The sequence below is a fragment of the Bos indicus genome, chromosome 12, assembly GCF_029378745.1.
Source record: "Bos indicus isolate NIAB-ARS_2022 breed Sahiwal x Tharparkar chromosome 12, NIAB-ARS_B.indTharparkar_mat_pri_1.0, whole genome shotgun sequence".
Lineage (NCBI taxonomy): Eukaryota > Metazoa > Chordata > Mammalia > Artiodactyla > Bovidae > Bos > Bos indicus.
In genome coordinates, this window is record NC_091771.1 from 19,166,974 (window position 1) to 19,189,917 (window position 22,944).

Sequence of the window (22,944 nt, forward strand, 5' to 3'; positions counted from 1 at the left end):
TGACAGAGGAATGTAAGCACAGGTCTGATCTCATGTGAAATCCAGAGATGTTTCCTATTATAAGACATTTGTTGCTCTAAAATAAATACTGCCGTCTCAATTCAAATCTCTCCATGCATCCTTCAAAAAAATATACTATTTAATAAGGGCATGTAAAACCACACATAGCCCACACCTTCAACATTACTAGGAGTCTGAGAATGCTACAAATGTCAAATTACCTGTAAGAAGAGAAAAAAATGAATTCTGTCCTTTGTCTGGACCTCCCGTCTTAAGCTTATGTGAGACTTCAGAGAAGAGGAGAGGGGAGTGAAGAGCTTACAGTAACATATCCTTTGCTACTCCACATTAGTGGGACAGAGACCATGTGGCTCAAAAAAGCCTACAATATTTACTACCAGTTCTTTACAGAAAAATCTGCTGACACCCTTACCAGAGGATGAGCTTCTTTCAACCAAGAAATAAGTGAAGAAATATTTCACTGTAGATCAAAGATGAACACAAATGGGAAGATAAGAGTGGAAGAATACTTTTTAAATGATATATGTTTCAGAAAAATAGAAATATTGCAACTTCAAAAATGAGAGGACAGAAGGTATGCCCGAGAGTTGTATCCATCTACCATCCTACCCCCACAAGGAAGACCTCCTTACTGGAGGGTATGAAAAGATGCTGTGTGGAGCAGAGCTTGTCTACTCCTCAGTCTGGCATTAATAGGTAGCAAGATTTAAATAGAAATCAGAGTCTCATAACAACACCCAAAATGTGGGCTCCAGCTGAAAATAACTCATCATACCAAGAACCAGGATCATTTAAACTGCAAAGGGAAAAGGTGGTCAACAGATGCCAATACTGAGATGACGCAGATGTTGGAACTATCTGACAAGAATTTCAAAGTAACTGTCATAAAAATTCTTTACCAAGCAATTGTGAACACATTAAGTATAGAAAATCTCAGCAAATAAAAAGGAGACATAAGGAAGAACCAAATGGATTTTAAAATTAACAAACTCAATAATCAAAATTTAAAACTCATTGGAAGTAGAAGAGAAAGAGAAAAAAAAAATCAACTAACTCAAAGACAGATCAATATAAATCATCCATGGGGGGAAGGGGAAGATGGCAAAGAATGAAGAGAGCTTTAGGAACATGTAGGATGATTAACAAAAGACGTAGAGTTTCAGAAAGAGGTGAAAAAGTATCTGAAGAAATAATGACAGAAAACTTCCCAAACTGGGCAAAAGCCACAAACCTAGATTCAAAAATGGGAGAATGAGGTGAGAGAAAAGTGAAAGTAGAATAAGCCAGTCACTTATTCTATGGGTAAAGACAGGAGTCAAAAAATACCACTGAAACTTGTCAAACCAGATAGTAAAAAAAAAAAAAGGGGGGGGGGGACTTATAAAAGGTTTAAGTATAAAGGTAACATTGCGAGAAAAACAAACTTTCCTAAATACCAAAAGAAATTTTTAAAAGAGAGAAGAACACTAAGTAGAAAATAAAACACAGAAATTATAACTCAAAGTTTAACAGGACAGAGTTGAAACCAAACATCAACAGGCTTAACTCACCTGCAACAAGAAAAAGATTTTCAAACTGGATCCTAAACAAAACCCAATTCTATACTGTATACAAGAGACACACCTAAGTCATTCAGAAAGGCTAAAAATAAAGGGACAAGCAAAGGCACACCAAGTAAATTATAAGAAAGCTGAGACTACAAGCCTATTAGCTGACCAGTATAATTCATTCTACAAATCATTACAAAGAATAAAAAAGGCTACTTTATAAAGCTAAAAATCCCACCATTTACAATGAAGATATAACTGTTAAAGACATCTATTTACCAAATAACCCTATAAATATCACTATAAAGGTGAAACTAAAAAGATGCAAGAAAAAATAAAAATATACTGATGAAAGACCTTACACTGTTGTCAGTATGAGGTCAAGTAGACAAAAAAATGAGGATACAGATTTTATAAATATATATTGAAATTCAAACCTTGATAATAGATAATATAACATGCAGACAGGGCACAAAAAAATCAGGTTCAAAGTAAACATCAATTACATAAAGCAGAAATACTATAAGATTATTACAAGGCAATAAAATTAGATATTAATAAATATGAAATACTGTATGGAAACTTAAGAGTCTTACTCTTGGATTAAAAAATACAAAAAAATTTTCTAGAATATTATAATGAAAATACCATATATCAGAAGCTACGGGATTTATGTAAAGCAGTGTTCAAAGGCAAGTTCACAGCCTTAAAAATGTATATGACAGAACTTAAAAAGAATGAAAATTGATTTCAAAAAGCTAGAAAAAGAACAGAGTAAACCAAAAGAAAGCAAAAAGAAACAACAAAAACAATAGTAGAAAGAAATGAAGTAAAGAACAGGAAAAACCACAGATCTAATTAAAACACTGGAATCCTGATTCTTTGACAAAACTTTGAAAAGTCCTTGTTAACTTAATTAGAGAAAGTGGTGGAGGGAGCACAAATGTACAAAATAAGAAATGATGAAGAAAATAACCCTGAAACAGTAAATTAAACCCCTCAAAAAAATCTTACAATTATTCTGCATACTTACATACAAGCAGAGTTGAAAACTGAGAAGAAATGAATAATTTCCTAGGACAACAGCTTACAAAAAACTGACCACAGCAGAGACAAGAGAACTTAAACCAATTTCAATAGCGAGAGAAAATTATCAAGGAACTAATCCCACAAAGTATCCAGACCCAAAAGGCTTCAACAGGAAAAGCTACCAAGTCTGCAAAGATCAGACAGACCCTAGGCTGAGCACAGAAAATAAATGAAGAATAATGTTTTTTAAATGCGGTAAAAATATAATAATGAAGACACCATTAAAAAAGCTGTGGACCAATATCATTCAGGTAAATAGTGATATAAAAATTCTGAATAAAATATTAGTGAACAGAAGCTCATACTACCTTAAGAAAATAATATATGATAATCAAGTGGAATTATTCAAGGAAAGCAAGGATGATTCAATTTTAGGAACATCTATCTATGTCGTATTAATAGATATAAACAGAAAATCATATAATCATCTCCATAGACACTGAAAAATTCCAACACTCATTTCTGAGGTCAACACTCAAAATGGGATTTTACGGACATTTCCTTAACATGATAAAACATTGTAACCGAGGAATAAAAATCTAAATCAACAAAAGGAATGGCTGATAAATTTGACTATATAAAAAGAAAAAATCTGCATGGCAAAATATATCAAAGACAAAGGACAAATTAGGAAAATATTTGAAATATATATCAAAAGTAAAGAGCTAACGTCCTTAAAACATAAAGAGCTCTTATACGCTAAGAAAAAGAGGCGAAAAATTTGATTAAAAATGAGCAATAAAAGATAAACAGGCTATTTGAAAAGATGCAAAAATGGCTCTTCAACAAAATCAAGTTCAACCTCACTTGTAGAAAGTGAAACACATACTAAAAATGAAATACCGTTTCTCACAGATTGACAAAAATTTAAAATGTGACAGTACATTCTATGGGCAAGGCTAAGGAGAAAGTCACTTTTATGTATTTCTGCTGAGAATGCAAATGGCACCGCCTTGTGCAGGGTATTTGGTAGTGCATAACAAAAATTACAGTGCATTCACTCTCTCATCTAGCTATCCTGCTTCTAGGAATTTACCCTGAAATACACCTCCAGCAACATGAAAATACGTAAGATTAATCCCTGCTACATTATTCATATTTGCAAAATTCAAGAAATGGACTAATTGCCTACCCCAAGTAGGATATTTGAATTAACCTTAGCCACAAAATGGAATACTGTGCATAAAAATACTGGTTGCCTTGGCCTGTGATGTTTTAGGAGGTTGCTAAAGGAAATCTAACTTTGCTCCCTCCATTATAGCTCCCTTCTATTAGCAGAAAATCGTTTTTTTACCTAATACACAGTAGCTTAGAAAAATGAAATATTTAAGTTTTCTAAGCTGAAATCAATTCAAGGTTTTTGGTGGGATCTCATGACAACATTCAGAGGCTAGTGGGAGAAAGTAAGCTACGGCTAGGTCTCAGGTCCCCTGAAACTGCAGACTCTTCTAGTCACCCTTTAATTTTTCTTTTTGATAATATATTGGACCTTCAATGAAAATCTCATTTTTAAAATGCTTTAAAAATTTGAATTCACAGCACATGATTATCAGACTATTCAAATTTCTTTGTTCTCAGCAGTTTGCTTTCCTTACCTACGTAAGTAGACTAACAGCTGCTTTAATATTTGTAATTGTAACTTTCATTGCCTTTTCCCATCTGAACTGCTTCTGCTATTCTACAACTCCTCCATCTAATATTCTCCGCCCCCCCGCCACCTGCCCATTTTCTAGATTTCTATGGTTAAATGCCTGGCTTTTACAGTCACTAACAGTCAATGACTATACTCTTTTCCTTTCAGCTAGTAATCAGATTAATCATGCGTCAATGAAGTCTTCAGCATTCCTGAGGTATTTTAATTACTTTTAAAGACCTTTTTTGTACAGTTCTATGTATACTTGCCACCTCTTTTTAATCTCTTCTGCTTCTATTAGGTCCTTGCTGTTTCTGTCCATTATCATTCCTATCTTTGCATGAAATGTTCCCTTGGTATCTCCAGTTTTCTTGAAGATATCTCTAGTCTTTCCCATTCTATTGTTTTCCTCCATTTCTTTGCTTTGTTCACTTCAGAAAGCTTTCTTATCCCTCCTTGCTAGTCTTTGGAACTCTGCATTCAGCGGGGTATATCTTGCCCCTTCTCCTTTGCCTTTTGCTTCTCTTCTTTTCTCAGCTATTTGTAAGGCCTCCTCAGATGACCATTTTGCTTTGTTGCATTTCTTTTTCTTGGAAATGGTTTTGATCACCACCTCCTGTACAATGTTATGAACCTCTGTCCACAGTTCTTCAGGCACTCTATCAGATCTAATCCCTTATATCTATTTGTCACTTCCACTGTATAATCATAAGGGGTCTGATTTAGGCCATGCCTGAATGGTATAGTGGTTTTTCCCTACTTTCTTCAAATTAAGTCTGAATTTTGCAATAAGGAGCTAATGATCTAAGCCACAGTCAGCTTCTGGTCTTGTTTTTGATGACTGTACAGAGCTTCACCCTTTAATAAACTAGTAAATATAACTGTTTACCTAAGTTCTTTGAACTGCTCTAGCAAATTAATAGAACCCAAGGAGGAGGTCTTGGTTCTATTCATTAAACCTCCAATTTAAAGCTGGCTGGTCAGAAGCACCGGTCTGACTTTGTGACTGGCAACTGAAGTGTGCCTGTGGGTTAGGGGAAGAGGTGGCCACCACGTGGGACTGAGTCCTTGACCTGTGAGATCTGACACTATCTCTGGTTAGTGCTGGAACTGAATTAAATTGTAGGATATCCAGTGGATTGCAGATACTCACTTGGTGTTGTGGGGAATCTCCCCCCAAATCCCTACCGCAACACATCTGGCGACCAGAAGTATGAGAAGTGAAGTGTTCTGTATTGCAGTAAAGGAGAGACATAGGAGACAGACCCACAGGGAAGAGCTGGGGTTTTTTCCTACACAGGAGGGAAAGGACAGTTTTCCCTAAACAAATCTGTATTCTTTTGCTATAAATTATAAGCATGAGTGTAAAAGCTTTTCAATGATTCCTTCTAGCAAATCACTGAACTTGAAGGTGGTCTCAGGGACCCCTGACATATGATCAGGTGTCACTACCCATCATGTCTCAGCATATAACCAATCTGCCACAACTGACTGACTTCATTTGTACCAGCAGCAAAGCAAGGTAGATCTGTATCAAATGTTAGGTTAACACTCAAAATTGTCTGGACATATCAAACCATGGATGAGTAACTTCAAAAAGGACAATGCTTTTTGAAAACCAAATGCTGCAGAATCACTGCAACTGCACGCTGACTTTAAGAAGAACAATAACTAGAAAGAAAATGAACACAGATTGACCTGAATCAGTCCAGATTTCTTCTTTAGTTCTCAGAGTCAGTACGTAGTTCTTCTAATGTCATATAAGCATATTAATGTCCATAAGCCACCTAGTTCTCCCTACACCCCAACACAGCTTCTCCAGCAGTCTCACAAATGACAGTCTCACAAATGAAGTCTTTATTTTAATGCTATTCTTTTACTTTTTCACTTCTCCTCTTTGATTCTTTCCTCTTGAAGTTCTACTCACTTTATCTTTCCTACCCATTACCACTTTGGGTTCATATCTTCATCAAGTCCCTCAAACCTACCATGATAGCAAAATAGGCCAGGTTATGTTCAAACCTGCCCTATTCCACATCCTCCTTATCGCTTTCAAAGTGTCTGACTATAACAGACACGAACGTATCACTCCTCTATTTGAAAATCTTACTTACTCTGCACTGATTACAAGAGAAGTCCAAACTCCCTAACACAAGATACGAAACTCTGTAATTTAAGCAAATGTTTCGGTTTATTAACCACCTGGATTCTCCACATCCTCATGTATTCTCTTTAATTCTTAATATAGTTCCTCTGGTACCTGAAACAACTTTTTCAACTTGACAAAATCCTTCTCATCCTAGTTGTACGACTACACACAAATTAGTTAGCCTTTTTTTTTTTTAACCTTATTTGTAACATGAAGACAATTTTAGTAACCAATCACGATTTTTCTAAGGAATAAATTAATATATGAAAAAGTGCTAAAAAACAGTGCCTGGCACACTTAAAACCCTTAATAAATGCTATCTTTTTTCACCTCTAACAACACTTCTACCACCATCCTTCTCCTTATAATGCTTATTTCAAAAGTTACTTTCTCAGTGAAGCTTTCCGGTTGCCAGAAAGAACATGTGCTTTGATAATTCATTTTGGTGATTTCTCTGTTTTCTTTTCTTGTTTGTTTGCACACATATTGTATCCTTATGTGATCATGGTACAAAACAGCATAGGCCTTGACTCGGCTTTAATTCTCAGCCATGGCTTTTATTCATCGTATGACCCTTACGTTATTTTACTTTACTGAGTTTCAATTTCCTTACTAGTTCCTTACTAGTAAAATAAGAGAACAAAATTTATCTCATAAGGGTGCTGGTAAGATCAAAGGAGATTACAGAAATAGATTTAGTACAGCAAGCAACTGACAAAAGCCCATTTCGTTCACTCTTTTTACCTGCTGCTAATGCTGACATCTTAGAGGGCAGAGTCTCTATGTCTTCTTCATTTTTGTGCCTACAATTCTTTGCACAATTCTGCCTAAGTGAGACAATCTATTTTGTTAAACTCGATAAATATACTTAAAACTAGAGAACTTCATTACTTTAATACCTCTAGCTTTCAAATAAACAAGACCAATAGGTGGTGGAAGCTTTTATTCACCTACAATCAATTCCCCAATGTCCTGGAGGGGAAGTCTTGGTGGAAACATCAGGTATCTTGCTTATTTTCCTTTTAATTTTGGCTTTCAGAAAGCTTAGGACTAAGTTTAGCATTCAGTAACAACAAATACACTTTTAAAAATAATTTTACCTCCTCCTCCTTTCTTCTAAGGTATTTATTATCTTATGTCTATTGCTAAGTCACTTTTATATCCATTTTGAAATCAGGACAGTATATAACTAAACAGGATTCACTTAATTGTTATGACAGTTCAGGCTAACACTTCACAAATAAAAAGTTACTTCAGTTACCTTTAAAAGATTCCTTCCTAAAAAAAAAAAAAAAGATTCCTTCCTAAGAACTTAAAGTCCTAAAATTAACTAGGGAAATGTGTGGTTCAGTACGTATATAGGAACTATATATTGCTTCTTGAGAAATGTTAACAAAGATGTATTTTCTTCATCTCAACGATAAATCACACATAATTCTGACACCCACACACATAAATATTATGTGTAAACAAGGATACACAAAAACACAAAATGGGAAGAGATCTTAACTGAAATATTAGAAGCCAAATTCACGCTGGATGAACATTAGAGTCAGTTCTGAATTCTCTAAAATTTATCCATTGTTTTACTTTGTGGAAGAATTGACATTCAGCCTTGCTACAATCAGGAGAATTCTCAGACTGCCTGAAACAAACTATGCCAGAATATATACAGTAAGTGCTTAACTAAACCTCATATAATGAACAAATAATCTAAAGATACCTTTGCATTTAAAGCGATACTTGATATTCTTCAATACTGTAGCTCAAAAGGTTATAGCCTAGGATTTAGTATGGTTTCATAGGAAGTAAACAAGATCTGTCATCAGAAGATCTCAGTTTTAAATATCGACACTGACCCTTATAAGCTCCGCAACTTTGAATAAGTCACTTAACCTTTCCCTGAGGCTGTTTCTTATTCTTTAAAAATGGGGTAATAATATCTAGACTACCAATTACAAAAATCAAATAAAAAATTTTTTTAAGTATGAAGGAGCTTTATAAAGCTTTTACCACTTTATAAATATTGATACTTAAAAATACTATTATGATATAAATAACTAAATTAACTACATATGTGATAATTTCTCCAATGTTAGTATTTTTGTTATCTGAATGATTTAAGATATAAACTCAGTTTAACCTTAATCCTATTTCTGAAAACAGAACATACATTTCTTCCACATACACTGTGGAAGCTTGACAAATTATTAGGATATATGGTGACACTTATTAAAAACATAAGAATAAATAACCCTTTCAGTCTCATTAAGAACCAAATTCCAAAACTAAGGTTCTGCTTTACTTACATTTATATCTGTATGGTATATAAGGACACATAAAGCTGGTAAAATCTGAGGAAAGAAAACAAATGATAAGTAACTCTAGAGTGGACGAAAACGTCTTTGCAAAAACAAGTAACTGTTGACTTTTTTAAAAAGCAGTAAATACTATTTGAGGGCAAGAAAAACAACATTAAGTTTTTTGAATCTCTATTAGGAAAACTAAAATACAATAAATTCAACCTGAAACACCAAAAAATATTTCAAATGTTTAATTAAAGTAATCAAGTTAAGTCTGACAGAGACTAATGTACCTTAAAGGAAAAACATTTGTTTTCAATAACATTCTTTATGACATATGTCTACTGGAAACAGTGGAGATGCGAGTATATAGTTATTTTTAAAAAGCCATTCTTAAAACTGATCTCACTGTCCCACTTACCTGCTTAAAACTAAGATTTTATTTAATGAACTACTTGAGTCAAATTGAAGTTTTTGACCTCAGATTTAGTCAAGAAAAGTATGCCCAGTATAAAGTCTGTTGAATGCAGACATTTCAAATCTCTTCTTTAAATCTGTGAGGGAGTGGGGGGAATTACTAAGTACCCTTTCCATACGGGCAAGAGGAGGCAGAAGATGGTGAATGATGCTAATCATAAGGATTACAGATTCACAGTCAACATTTCTCTATACAGTCAAGTGATTAAAGGTTACATAGGATTTTATAAAACTTAAAATACTCAGATCCATTTACAAATCAGATGTAAAGAGCAAAGATTTTACTCTGCTTTAATTAGCAGATTTAACACAGCAATTTAACTCTAGAACATTTGCATATAAGTACACTAGTTTTATCAGCAGCCATCCCTTATTTTTTAGTGTTAAATCAACAACTCAATGTAGTAATAAAACTGAGATTTTATTTTCTTCTTTTGTAGTTTTCTGCTTGAATTTATGGTTTCTTAAATTAAGGTGGACTGTATTTGGTCAGGTGCCACAAGTCTCACAGAAGTCAAAAATTAAGTTATGATACATTACTTAAATATCTCATACCTGCAATGAAATCAGTATATGCGTTATTTCATTCCCTGTACATGAAAACCTAAAGCATAAACATAGGGAAAATATACCATCTGGCCTTTGCAATTCTTCATTTACCTCCTGAACTGTCTCCATAGGCGGTGGGGGGTCCTTATTCCTGCAGAGATTGACAATGACCCATGTGACGTTCCGAAGGAAGGTGATGGGAATGGAGGGATTGATGAAGGACAGAAGAGGTTTGACAACTCCCAGTGATATGACATAATCTCTACATTGAGGACCATCACCTACAGAAATGAAAATTGTATTTAAAAAAAAATTACATTCAGGATGAGAAAGTCTGAAATGTATGCAATGGCTCATGTTGGGACACTGATGTTCTATGTTTCCTCACCATCAGTCAAGGGCATCAACTGTTGCTAATTCTCCAGATTTTGATTTGGGGAACACAAATTTAACCTACCAGTCCTGGATAACAAATTGCATATCCATCTAAAGAGGTACAATCTTAAGTTAATATTTATGAAGCAAGAAGATAGTCAACCCACATTACAATTAGAGGAAACATAGTATGTAATGGCCAATGTAGGAAAAAAGTTAATTAAGATACTTAATTGGAGTGTTTTCAAACCTAATTTCAACTTACCTATAATGTTTCCCAAAGCCCATACTGCTTGTTCACAAACATTCTGATGTGGTGAATGGAGAAGTCTTAGAAAAAGAGGTACGGCATCTATAAGAAAGAAAAACTAACATTTATACTGCAAAATGTTGAAGAGTTCACAGGTTTCAGCCTAAATAAGTTGATGAAATATACACAGAGTTTGGTACACTAGAGTTGCTCAATTATAGTTCAGTGAATGAATAAATGTAGCAAATACCTTTACCCTAAATATGCTACATTTTACTGTTTCCCCTAGTCTCAAGCAACAGACTTATTGACAGTACCTAGAACTGCGATTATATTAAATGAAAACAACAGCATGATGCTTTTCCTGCAATTCATTAAAAAAAGGTTTCTACCTTAGAATACTTTAGTCAATATGATTCCAATTGTTGATATGGGATTAAAGAACTGATTATACCCATATCAAGCCTACCTTATATTTCAAGATAATTTATCATTATACTTCTTACTCTACACATAATTTATGAACTAACTCAAATTCCAAAAGACTGGTATCATATTCATTTCAGGTGAGAACTAAGTATAAGGCAGATCACTTTTTCCTAAAATTTCAGTATGTTGTATACTACCTCTAGGATTTTTAGCTGTATCTCTGCACGACCTGTATTATTGAATGTTTAAATTAAAATTGACTCAAACTTTTAACAGCTTTACTGAGATATAATTTATCTGTTTAAGTGTATAATTCAAAGGTTCTTAAGAGTTTATACAGAGTTGTGTAGTCATCACCACAATCTAATTTGACAACATTTCTACTGCCCCCAAAAGAAATCCCATACCCAGAAAATCCTCTTACCTTCTCCCCCAGCCCTAGGCAACCATTTACTCTGTTCTCTGTCTCTACAGATTTTCCTGTTCAGCACATTTCATACAAATGACAGAAGGTCCAGCAAGTAAATAAATTAATTTACTTACTAGACTGTACAACAGCTTGAGTCTGTGCAGAGGTTCCTGATGCTATATTAGTTAATGCCCATGCAGCTTCAAACTGTAATGAAGGACTGTAAAAAACAACAAAAAAAAATCTTTAGACACATAACTACCATTTAAAACCCACAGATTACATGGTTATCTCCTTTACCTTGTCCTTGAATTTCGCCTCATTACGTCCAACTGCCTGTTGAATATCTTCCACTTGAATGTCTCATTTGCTCTCAAAGTCAGTCAATATAAACTCACTTCTTCAGGTTCATTGGTATTGCAACATTTAGCCAGTCATTATTTTCCTTGACCCCTTTCTCTCCCACAGATATCTAACCAATATGTCATATCAATTTTACCTCTTAAATATTTTTTATATTTATAGTGACATCCAAAATATCACTGTGGTAGCTGAAGCCCTCATCATCTCATTTGAATCACTGCCACAACCTCTAGACAGGTCTTAAAGCTCTGACTCCACTACATCACCTGCTTCACATACCAGTGATATTACAAGGCTACATAATTTTGCTGAAAGGATAAGATCATTATAACCCGGAATGGTGATGGAAGACTTCACAAAGAAAGTGAAAACTGAACTAGGTTTTCCAAGAGTGATAAAGAAAGAAAGGCACTGACAACTGGAAATACAAATAAAACCACCATGGCTGGGATGATCATGATGCGTGCAGGTGACAACATAGAGACCACGAGAGCTGAAGCCAAGAAGGTACGCAACACTGTGACACGGGGTAGAACTGCAAGGGCAAGTCACAATGTGGTGTGTGTGGAGCGGGACTCAAATCTCAGGCTTCAGGACTTAGAATTCATTCTACAGACATACCAAGCGTAGAGTGCTACTGAAAAGTGAAGTAAAGAAAACAATGTTGAAGTCCATGAAGAAGAGATAAAAACGGTCAAAGGCTGATGGAGGAAAAATCTGTTAAGAAGAAATTATCTATGTTAAGTTAGGGTAGATAGCTGAAAAACATCATTTCTTTTCAAACAGAATGCCAAGGTGGGAGGAGGTGGGAGGAGGTGGGAATGGGCAAAAACCAAGGAAAGCCAAAGGTTAGGAACTTAGAAGAAACTCTATAAATATCAAAGAAACAGAGTGAGGTTGTTAATATCAAAAGATTAGAGAGATCAGAGAAGGAAAAGGTTTTAAGAAGAAAAAATGTCAGTGATAATAGCAAGCAGTGAGGTTAAAAAGATGGAACAGACCAGACAATGAAGTAGCAGACAAGAACTATCAATACATGATGAACTTTGGCAAAAGGCAAGAAATAAGAGGGTATCAAAGTTGAGGAGAAATAAAGGAATGATAAGATCAAAGATGATGAGATAGTTTATGTTGTTTCAGACTGGAAGGAGAAAGAGTTATTAAACTAGGACAGATGATTTGGCAAAATACTGACAATGAGGGCCTGAAATGAGAAAACAGAAAGATGTAGAAAATACAATTACAAAGCTAGGGGAAGTCTTCTAAGATATAATTTAAAAAGAGAGAGATAAGATAGAGAAAATAAGTAATAAAATGAGCGCAGTAAGTAAACAATAAAAAACATTTATTATATGCTTGGTATTATGTGGTATTTTGTATATATTATTTTCATTCCTTGCAACCACCTACATTTTATAGATTAGGTACCTAAGCATCAAATGCTATTTGGGTTTAGGTCAGCCGCAAACCCTAGATTTAAACCAAGGTCTATTCGGCTCCAGTCTCTGTCTTTTATATTATGACACAATTTCCCATAACAAATCGATTAAGTCAGACTGAAACCATTGAAAATTTTCTATTTTTACCTTCAGTGGTAGTTACACATGTCTGTATATATTTCAGCATACTCTTCTGTTATATATACAAGCTACATTTCACAGACACACCCATACAAATGAGCCCATGACAAAGACAAAAATGCAAAATAAATAAATAAATGGAAAAGAAAAGAAGAAAAAAGAAAAGCAGCTCGAGCCAAAAAGAAAGGGGGCCCTAAAGGTAGAGGCAATTTTTTTTTTATAACTAAAATAAAACTTATTTTTGCTTAAATAAATCTTATAGAAAATATATATGATAGTATTTAAAAAGTGTTAAGGGCTTTTGGAGAGATGGTTGTGGCACGTAATAGAAAAAGAATGAACTATTTTAAAATAATAAAAACTCTCAGTGGAAACATTTATAATGCTACTATTTTAATCTAGTCACCTGAAAATCTCATAGACAATATTTAGCAAAATACCCCCAAGTTTTAGTCTAAATGCTCCTTAAAAGAAAAATGAGCCTCTGTTTCAATGTATTTTGGGGTTCAGACTTACATTCTACCCAGTTAACTCAAACTGATGAGGTTTAAGATCTAGCACACCAAGATCTCTCCAAACACTAGTAGAAATGGGGCCAGTACCTCAAAACACACCAAGTGGTGTTTTTCTCTTTCTATTTTGGGAAATTATAATCTGCCCTCTTATTTTTAATTTACCACAAATAAAAACCATGATGATAGACAACTAATCATGGCTGGAGTTCTGTTAAAGACTTCACAGAGTATCAGTGGATCAGCTGGAATATTCCCAGGGAAAGAAAGAGCTACTCGGTTCTGGAAACCATTCATGTTGACTCAAGTCATGAGGTTAATCTATATATAGACTCATAAGCAAAGAATGACTCAAACACTATTTGGGTTGTTTTAAAATATTACTGACGAAAAAGCCAACTAACAAAGGAAGACTATAAATGTTTGAGACAATTTAGAACAGACAATAAACAGACGTTAAAATTTTCCTAGAAAATACACACACATACTTCATAAACTAAAAAGAAAAGCACTTAGGTCTGCAGAGTATTATCACAGTATTTAGAAAATTACATTAAAATACATGACAAATGAAAAATGTGATAAGGCAAAACCCAATGGAACCCATTAGTTTAATAATCCCAAATTTTCAGTTGGCTGAAAAAAGTGAACAGGGAGTCAAATCCATACTTACTTATCATCCCTTTCTAGACATTTCACTAGAATTGGTAAAATCCCAGATTTTATTAGGTCATCAATTGGTGGATTTCTGTCACTGGATAAAAGCTTTCTAGAAAAAGAAGTATGAGAAATTAACTGCTATAACTTTCAAACTATGAACAAAAGTAACAATGTACTACTTGTAGACCAGGTGTGACATAATTCTCTCTCTGGACAAATTCATCCTTACCTTGCAGCCTGGACAGCACTCAACTGGACCACTGGGTTATCACTTGTGGCATTCTGCAACACCAAGTGTAAATTTCAGAAATTTAAAAAAAAAATCAATTTCAAAATACTTCAAAAAGAGAATATTAAAATAATAACATACCTGCAATATAGCTTCTAGTGTTACATTTTGCTTAAAAAGAAAAAAAGATAGTTCAGCACAGAGTTTAATAGCAAAATTACATTAACTAATGTATTTACTGAAGTTAAACAGTCAATATACCCTAATTTTCATTGTAAAATTAGTCTTAAGATTGAGAATAAAGTTCTCTAGTTATTATAAAAATTACTTTTACAACACCTTATAAGCAACGTTAACTTACTGCTTTAAAATCAGCATCAACATCTGAATCTTCTAAACTTTCCTCTTGGGGAACATTTCTTTTTTTCAGTAAGTGTTCATCTCTTTTGTTCTGAAAGACAACCAATAAAATAGTTAAGTTCTAAAGGCTGCTGCTAATGAAAACATCATTAAAATTGTTTCAACTTTATCAGCCAACTGTGAAATAAACACTAAATCTCTTTATAAGGATAATATGGATGAATTCCAGTTGAGCTATTTCAAATCCTGAAAGATAATGCAGTGAAAGTGGTGCATTCAATATGCCAGCAAATTTGGAAAACTCAGCAGTGGCCACAGGACTGGAAAAGGTCAGTTTTCATTCCAATCCCAAAGAAAGGCAATGCCAAAGAATGCTCAAACTACCGCACAATTGCACTCATCTCACACGCTAGTAAAGTAATGCTCAAAATCCTCCAAGCCAGGCTTCAGCAATACTTGAACCGTGAACTTCCGTGTTCAAGCTGGTTTTAGAAAAGGTAGAGGAACCACAGATCAAATTGCCAACATCTGCTGGATCATCAAAAAAGCAAGAGAGTTCCAGAAAAACATCTATTTCTGCTTTATTGACTATGCCAAGGCCTTTGACTGTATGGATCACAATACACTGTGGAAAATTCTGAAAGAGATGGGAATACCAGACCACCTGACCTGCCTCTTGAGAAACCTGTATGCAGGTCAGGAAGCAACAGTTAGAACTGGACATGGAACAACAGACTGGTTCCAAATAGGAAAAAGAGTACGTCAAGGCTATATACTGTCACCCTGCTTATTTAACTTATATGCAGAGTACATCATGAGAAACGCTGGACTGGAAGAAGCACAAGCTGGAATCAAGATTGCTGGGAGAAATATCAATAACCTCAGATATGCAGATGACACCACCCTTATGGCAGAAAATGAAGAGGAACTCAAAAGCCTCTTGATGAAAGTGCAAGTGGAGAGTGAAAAAGTTGGCTTAAAGCTCAACATTCAGAAAACAAAGATCATGGCATCCGGTCCCATCACTTCATGGGAAATAGATGGGGAAACAGTGCAAACAGTGTCAGACTTTATTTTTTGGGGCTCCAAAATCACTGCAGATGGTGACTGCAGCCATGAAATTAAAAGACACTTATACTCCTTGGAAGGAAAGTTATGACCAACCTAGATAGCATATTCAAAAGCAGAGACATTACTTTGCCAACAAAGGTCCATCTAGTCAAGCCTATGGTTTTTCCTGTGGTCATGTATGGATGTGAGAGTTGGACTGTGAAGAAGGCTGAGCGCCGAAGAATTGATGCTTTTGAACTGTGGTGTTGGAGAAGACTCTTGAGAGTCCCTTGGACTGCAAGGAGATCCAACCAGTCCATTCTGAAGGAGATCAGCCCTGGGATTTCTCTGGAGGGAATGATGCTGAAGCTGAAACTCCAGTACTTTGGCCACCTCATGCGAAGAGTTGACTCATTGGAAAAGACTCTGATGCTGGGAGGGATTGGGGGCAGGAGGAGAAGGGGACGACAGAGGATTAGATGGCTGGATGGCATCACGGACTCGATGGATGTGAGTCTGAGTAAACTCCGGGAGTTGGTGATGGACAGGGAGGCCTGGTGTGCTGCGATTCATGGGGTCGCAAAGAGTTGGACATGACTGAGCGACTGAACTGAACTGAACTGAACTGATTACAAATCAATGACAGGCCACATTCTGGATTTGGTAACAAAATTAACTGGTTTAAAGGCCAGCACTCTTACACAGACACAATTTATTAGGCAGCAACTGTTTTCACCAATACTGTGCTTCCTAATTTGTAATAAAGATTCAAATTTTAAATTATTATGCTGCTGCTGCTAAGTTGCATCAGTTGTGTCCGACTCGGTGCGACCCCACAGACGGCAGCCCACCAGGCTCCTGTGTCCCTGGGATTCTCCAGGCAAGAATACTGGAGTAGGTTGCGATTTCCTTCTCTTATTATAAAGGTCTAGCAAATATATTTCAACCAGTATACTAGCTTTCATCAACTTACTGCTAATGGTTGCCTGAAGCAATACATTTTTTAAGAAGCCAGCTTAATGAGGGTTTATTGCTCAAATGTTAAGATTTGTATGTATCCCACTTATTGGGAGTGCAGGAATGGGAACTCACTAGCAAAAATGTCATCTACTTGCTATTACCTCAGTTTTAAACTCTTATTTCTACATTTTATGGGATTTGAACTCTTTGTAATGGCAGTGTGCCATTTTACCTAATATATAACCGGGTAAATGACAATTTTTCTTTTTTTTAGTTTGTCTACAGAATTAAGTAAAAATAGATAAAAAGACTATGATATCTAAGATTCTTTTCAATTTAAAACTTTCAAGGCTTTACCTTCTGGTCTTCAATATTTACACAAGTGTTTGATTACAACAGAAAGGTACTGAAGATGTATTAATACTGATGCTAAAACTCAGATCAATTAGAAAAACTAGAGACAGATGAGGCTTACTGGGTTATATGCATGATATTTACTTTTGCGCTATGTATAAGTAACAATGTTTAAACTAGATATTTACATGTATGTTAATGCTTAAGAGATTACCAACTTCAAATTATATCACAGCACATTTTAGTATGTACTCAAATAATTAATTCTACATTATTTTCAAATTGATGCATCTCACAAATATGAAAATAATGCACTGATATTTTATAGTCTCAAGTGGCTCCCCACAGAATACTTACTAATTTACAGAGAGAAAACTGGGCAGATAAATGTCCTGATCAAACGGCAAAGATTATAATCGAGTAAAGGAAAAATATGTATAACTCAGGGAATTCTACTCAAAATTCTGTAATGGCCTATATGGGGGAAAATAAAATCTTAAACAGCAAATGTATCTCTTCAAGAAAATTAGTGATACCAAGGGAACATTTCATGAAAAGATGGGCACAATAAAGGACAGAAACCTAATGGACTTAACAGAAGGCGAAGACAGGAAGAAGAGGTGGCAAGAAAACACAGAAGAACTATACAAAAAAGATCTTCATGACCCAGATAACAACAATGGTGTGATCACTCATCTAGAGACAGACATCCTGGAATGTGAAGTCAAGTGGTCCTTAGGAAGCTTCACTATGAACAAAGCTAGTGAAGGTGATGGAATTCCACTTGAGCTATTTCAAATCCTAAAAGATGATGCTGTGAAAGTGCTGCACTCAATATGCCAGCAAATTTGGAAAACTCAGCAGTGGCCACAGGACTGGAAAAGGTCAGTTTTCATTCCAATCCCAAAGAAAGGCAATGCCAAAGAATGATTAAACTACTGCACAACTGCACTCATCTCACACACTAGTAAAGTAATGCTCAAAATTCCCCAAGCCAGGCTTCAAAAGTACGTGAACTGTGAACTTCCAGATGTTCAAGTTGGATTTAGAAAAGGCAGAGGAACCAGAGGTCAAATTGCCAACATCCACTGGATCATTGAAAAAGACAGAGAGAGAGTTCTAGAAAAACATCTATTTCTGCTTTATTGACTATGCCAAAGTCTTTGACTATGCAGATCACAACAAACTGTGGAAAATTCTGAAAGAGATGGGAATACCAGACCACCTGACCTGCCTCCTGAGAAATCCCTACACAGGTCAAGAACCAACAGTTAGAACTGGACATGGAACAACAGACTGGTTCCAAATCGGGAAAGGAGTGTGTCAAGGCTGTATATTGTTATCATGCTTATTTAACTCATACGCAGAGTGTATCATGCAAAATGCCAGGCTGGATGGAGCACAAGCTGGAATCAAGACTGCCGGGGAAAATATCAACAACCTCAGATATGCAGATGACATGACCCATGTGGCAGAAAATGAAGAGGAACTAAAGAGCCTCTTGATGAAAGTGAAAGAGGAGAGTGAAAAAGTTGGCTTAAAACTCAACATTCAGAAAACTAAGATTATGGCATCCGATCCCATCACTTCATGGCAAATAGATGGGGAAACAATGGAAACAGTGACAGACTTTATTTTGGGGGGGCTCCAAAATCACTGCAGATGGTGACTGCAGCCATGAAATCAAGAGACGCTTGCTCCGTGGAAGAAAAGCTATGACCAACCTAGACAGCATATTCAAAAGCAGAGATATTACTTTGCCAACAAAGGTCCGTCTAGTCAAAGCTATGGTTTTTCCAGTGGTCACGTACAGATGTAAGAGTTGAACTATAAAGAAAGCTAAGTGCCGAAGAATTGATGCTTTTGAACTGTGATGTTGGGGAAGACTCTTGAGAGTCCCTTGGACTGCAAGGAGATCCAACCAGTCCATCCTAAAGGAAATCAGTCCTGAACACTGATTGGAAGGACTGATACTGAATCTTAAGCTCCAATACTTTGGCCACCTGATATGAAGAACTGGCTCACTGGAAAAGACCCTGATGCTGGGAAAGATTGAAGGCGGGAGGAGAAGGGGACAACAGAGGATGAGATGGTTGGATGGCATGACTGACTCGATGGACATGAGTTTGAGCAAGCACAGGGAAGTCAGGCGTGCTGCAGTCAATGGGGTTGCAGTGTCTGACACGACTGAGAGACTGAACTGAACTGATAGTTGATTTACAATGTTGTGTTAGTTTCAGGTATACAGCAAAGTGAATCAGCTATCAGTTGCTTCTCCTCCTGCCTTCAATCTTTCCCAGCATCAGGGTCTTTTCCAATAAGCCAGTTCTTCGAATCAGGTGGCCAAAGCATTGGAGCTTCAGATTCAGCATCAGTCCTCTAGTGAATATTCAGGACTGATTTCCTTTAGGATTGACAGGTTTGATCTCCTTGCAGGCCAAGAAAAAGAAATTTTTTTTAATTTCAAATACAGTTTAAAAGGAAAAAAGAGTAAATGAAAATCAACACAGTATGCCTTCTCATCGATGTACTGAAAAAACAGTATCATCTTGGTGGTACTCCTGGGCAAAATAATAGTAGTAATAACAACCATCTGAGAAAAGTCAGACAAACCTAAATTGGCCATTCTATTAAAAAATCAGTCTACATATTCAAATACACTGTCACGAAAGATACAGACTGAAGAACTACTGGATCAAAGGAGACTTAAAAGACGATATAACTAATTGCAATGTCTAATCCTAGACTGGATCTTGGATTTATAAAAGAATATTATTGGAAAAAGCTAGCAAAGTATGAGTGACAGTCTATGGATTAGATAAAAATTTATGTGAACTTGAAAAAAGAACTGTGGTTACACTGGAAGATATATGAAAATAATGTACTAAGGGTGTAAGGGGGCACCATGCCACAACTTAACTGGTTGGGGGGGTTATATAAATATATATATTTATTTATCAGGGAGAAAGTAAGAATAAGGCAAATATGGGAAAATGCCAAGAATCAAGGAAGCTGGGTGCTGAGTGCTGTATGTTTTTGGTACTATTCTTGAAACTCTGAATTTCAAACTGCAAGTATGAAATTTTTTCCAAATTAAAAATGTACGCTTTTCACTTTGTGACTTACAACACAGTTAACCCTAAAATCCATTATTGTTTGTTATTCAGTCACTAAGTTGTGTCTGTCTCTCGGCGACCCCATGGACTGCAGCACACCAGGCTTCCCTGTCTTCCACTATCTTCTGGAGTTTAAGTTCATGTCCATGGAGTGAGTGATGCCATCTAACCATCTCATCCTTTGCTGCCCTCTTCTCCTTTTGCTTCCAATCTTCCCCAGCATTAGGATCTTTACCAATGAGTTGGCTCTCGGCATCATGTGGCCAAAGTATTGGAGCTTCAGCTTCAAGCATCAGTCCTTCCAATGAATATTCATCAGATATTTAGGACTGACTGGTATGATCTCCCTGCTGTCCAAAGGACTCCAAGGGTCTTCTCCAGCACTACAATTCTAAACCATCAATTCTCTGACATTCAAGTTATTTTTATGGTTCAACTCTCACATCTGTACCTGACTACTGGGAAAACCATAGCTTTTTTGACTATATGGACCTTTGTTGGGAAAGCAATGTCTCTGTTTTTTAATATAGTGTCTAGGTTTGTCATAGCTTTCTTTCCAAGAAGTAAGTGTCTTCTAATTTCATGGCTGTAGTCATCATCTGCAGTGATTTTGGAGCCCAAAAAATTGACATCAAATTGCCAATATTCGTTGGATCATAGAGAAAGCAAGGGAATTCCAGAAAAACATCTACTTGTGCTTCACTGACTACAAGAAAGCCTTTGACTGTGTAGCTCACAACAACATCTATTATATGGTAATTTTTAACACTTCTTGGAATTTAAGCCATTTAAAAAGTTTCAATAAAGTTGACTGATTTGACAGATAAACAAAACAAAAATTATTCTAACCCTGGTTCTATTTTCATCCTCTGTTTTCTCTAACCTTACCAGAGTCTGAATAATTAAGCTTCCGAAGGCCTTTCAGGGATCTTACTCCCCCTATTCCTCCTACTCTCCCAGGTATTTCAGGCACAAAAGTAATACAAAAGCATAAGCACAACTAAATCCTCCTCTGTACACAGATGCCCAATCCAGGACAGCATTTTACCATTATATATTATGTCTGCTGTAAGGAAGCTCCTTTCTAATTCTAATTTGCTAAATTTTCTTTTTCTTTTTCAGACACACATAGGTGCTCAATTTTATTAAACTGTGCTTTTTAAAAAAATCGATTGAAATGGCCACATAATTTTCTCCTTTCATCTATAAATGTGGTAAATTGTGAGTTTTTAATGTTAAACTCAGAACTTTTTAATGTTCAACTTATAACCTGGGATAAACCTGTCTTGGAATTTAAATATGTATGTATATTCATTACTGGATTCAATTTAATAATACTTTATGAGGGATTTTTTCCCACCTATGTTCATAAGTGAAACTGGCTTATATACATCTTTTCTCATGCTGTCTTTGCCTGGTACTTGGTGTTATGGTTTGTTAACCTTATAAAATGAGTTGAGAAATGTTCCCTCTACCTTCTCTGAAATCATTAAGGCTGAAATTGTCAGTCCCTTGAATGTTTGCTGGAGTTCTCTCTGTGAGTACTTTTTCTATTCAGGGCGATAAGAGAGGTTACACTTTTAGTTACTGATTTAATTAATTGTTTTAAAATCTATTCAGATTTTTAAATTTCTTCTTAAGTAAGCTGGGTAAATTATTTTAAATTTCCCGAGAAATTGTTTGTTTCACCTAAGTTTTCAAATTTACTGGCATAAAATTGTTCATATTTAAATTGTGGTTGTTTTAGAAAATGATTATCATTCCCCTTCCCATATCCATGACTCTGGATAATCTGGTCCTGTATTTATTCCAGGTATGACCATGTAACTTGCTCTGGCAATGGACTTGAGTTTAGTAAATGAACTTGAAAAGCTTCTCCACATCCAAGCATGTCCTCTCTTGCTGCTTATGTTAATTCTAGAGCCACCAGGTGAACAACTGTGAGCTTGCCTGTTGCAGGATGAGGCTATGTGGAAGACAACTAAGGTCTCAGTCAATAGTAAGAAACTTCTATGAGACCATCTTAGATCATCCAGTCACTAGCTAACCCACCAGCTGACCAGAGCTGAGTGAAGGAGCCCAAGCAGAGATCAGGTGAACTGGCCCAGACCAGAAGAACCACTCTGCCAACCCAAAGAATTGTCAGTGGAATAAAATGGCTATTTTGTTAATAAGCCACTAGGCTTCGGAGTGGTTCATTGTTGTTCGGTCATTAAGTCATGTCCGACTCTGAAACCCCATGGATAGAAGAAGCATGTCAGGCTTCCCTGTCCTTCACTATGTCCCAGTGTTTGGTCAAACTAATGTCCATTGAATTGGTGATGCCATCCAACCATCTCATCCTCTGTCGCCCCCTTCTTCTCCTGCCCTCAATCTTTCCCAGCATCAGTGTCCTCTCCAATGAGCTGGCTCTTCACATCACGTGGCCAAAGTACTGGAGCTTCAGCATTAATCTTTCCAATGAATATTCAGGGTTGATTTCCTTTAGGATTGACTGGTTTGATCTCCTTGCTAGCCAATGGACTCTCA

At 35.9% G+C, this 22,944-nt stretch overlaps 1 protein-coding gene across 2 annotated transcripts in view; it reads right to left on the reverse strand.

Moving 5' to 3' along the window:
• The window catches only part of KPNA3 (karyopherin subunit alpha 3), a 97,857-nt gene that overhangs the window by 10,822 nt on the left and 64,091 nt on the right, over nucleotides 1-22,944 (reverse strand). For both annotated transcript variants that reach the window (XM_019971311.2, XM_019971312.2), the window contains exons 3-10: nucleotides 14,937-15,026; nucleotides 14,717-14,746; nucleotides 14,576-14,628; nucleotides 14,360-14,455; nucleotides 11,366-11,451; nucleotides 10,409-10,495; nucleotides 9,880-10,049; nucleotides 8,749-8,793 (exon numbers count right to left, since the gene is read on the reverse strand). In XM_019971311.2, the coding sequence (XP_019826870.1) occupies nucleotides 8,749-8,793; nucleotides 9,880-10,049; nucleotides 10,409-10,495; nucleotides 11,366-11,451; nucleotides 14,360-14,455; nucleotides 14,576-14,628; nucleotides 14,717-14,746; nucleotides 14,937-15,026 (657 nt within the window). The remainder of the gene's footprint in view (nucleotides 1-8,748; nucleotides 8,794-9,879; nucleotides 10,050-10,408; nucleotides 10,496-11,365; nucleotides 11,452-14,359; nucleotides 14,456-14,575; nucleotides 14,629-14,716; nucleotides 14,747-14,936; nucleotides 15,027-22,944) is intronic.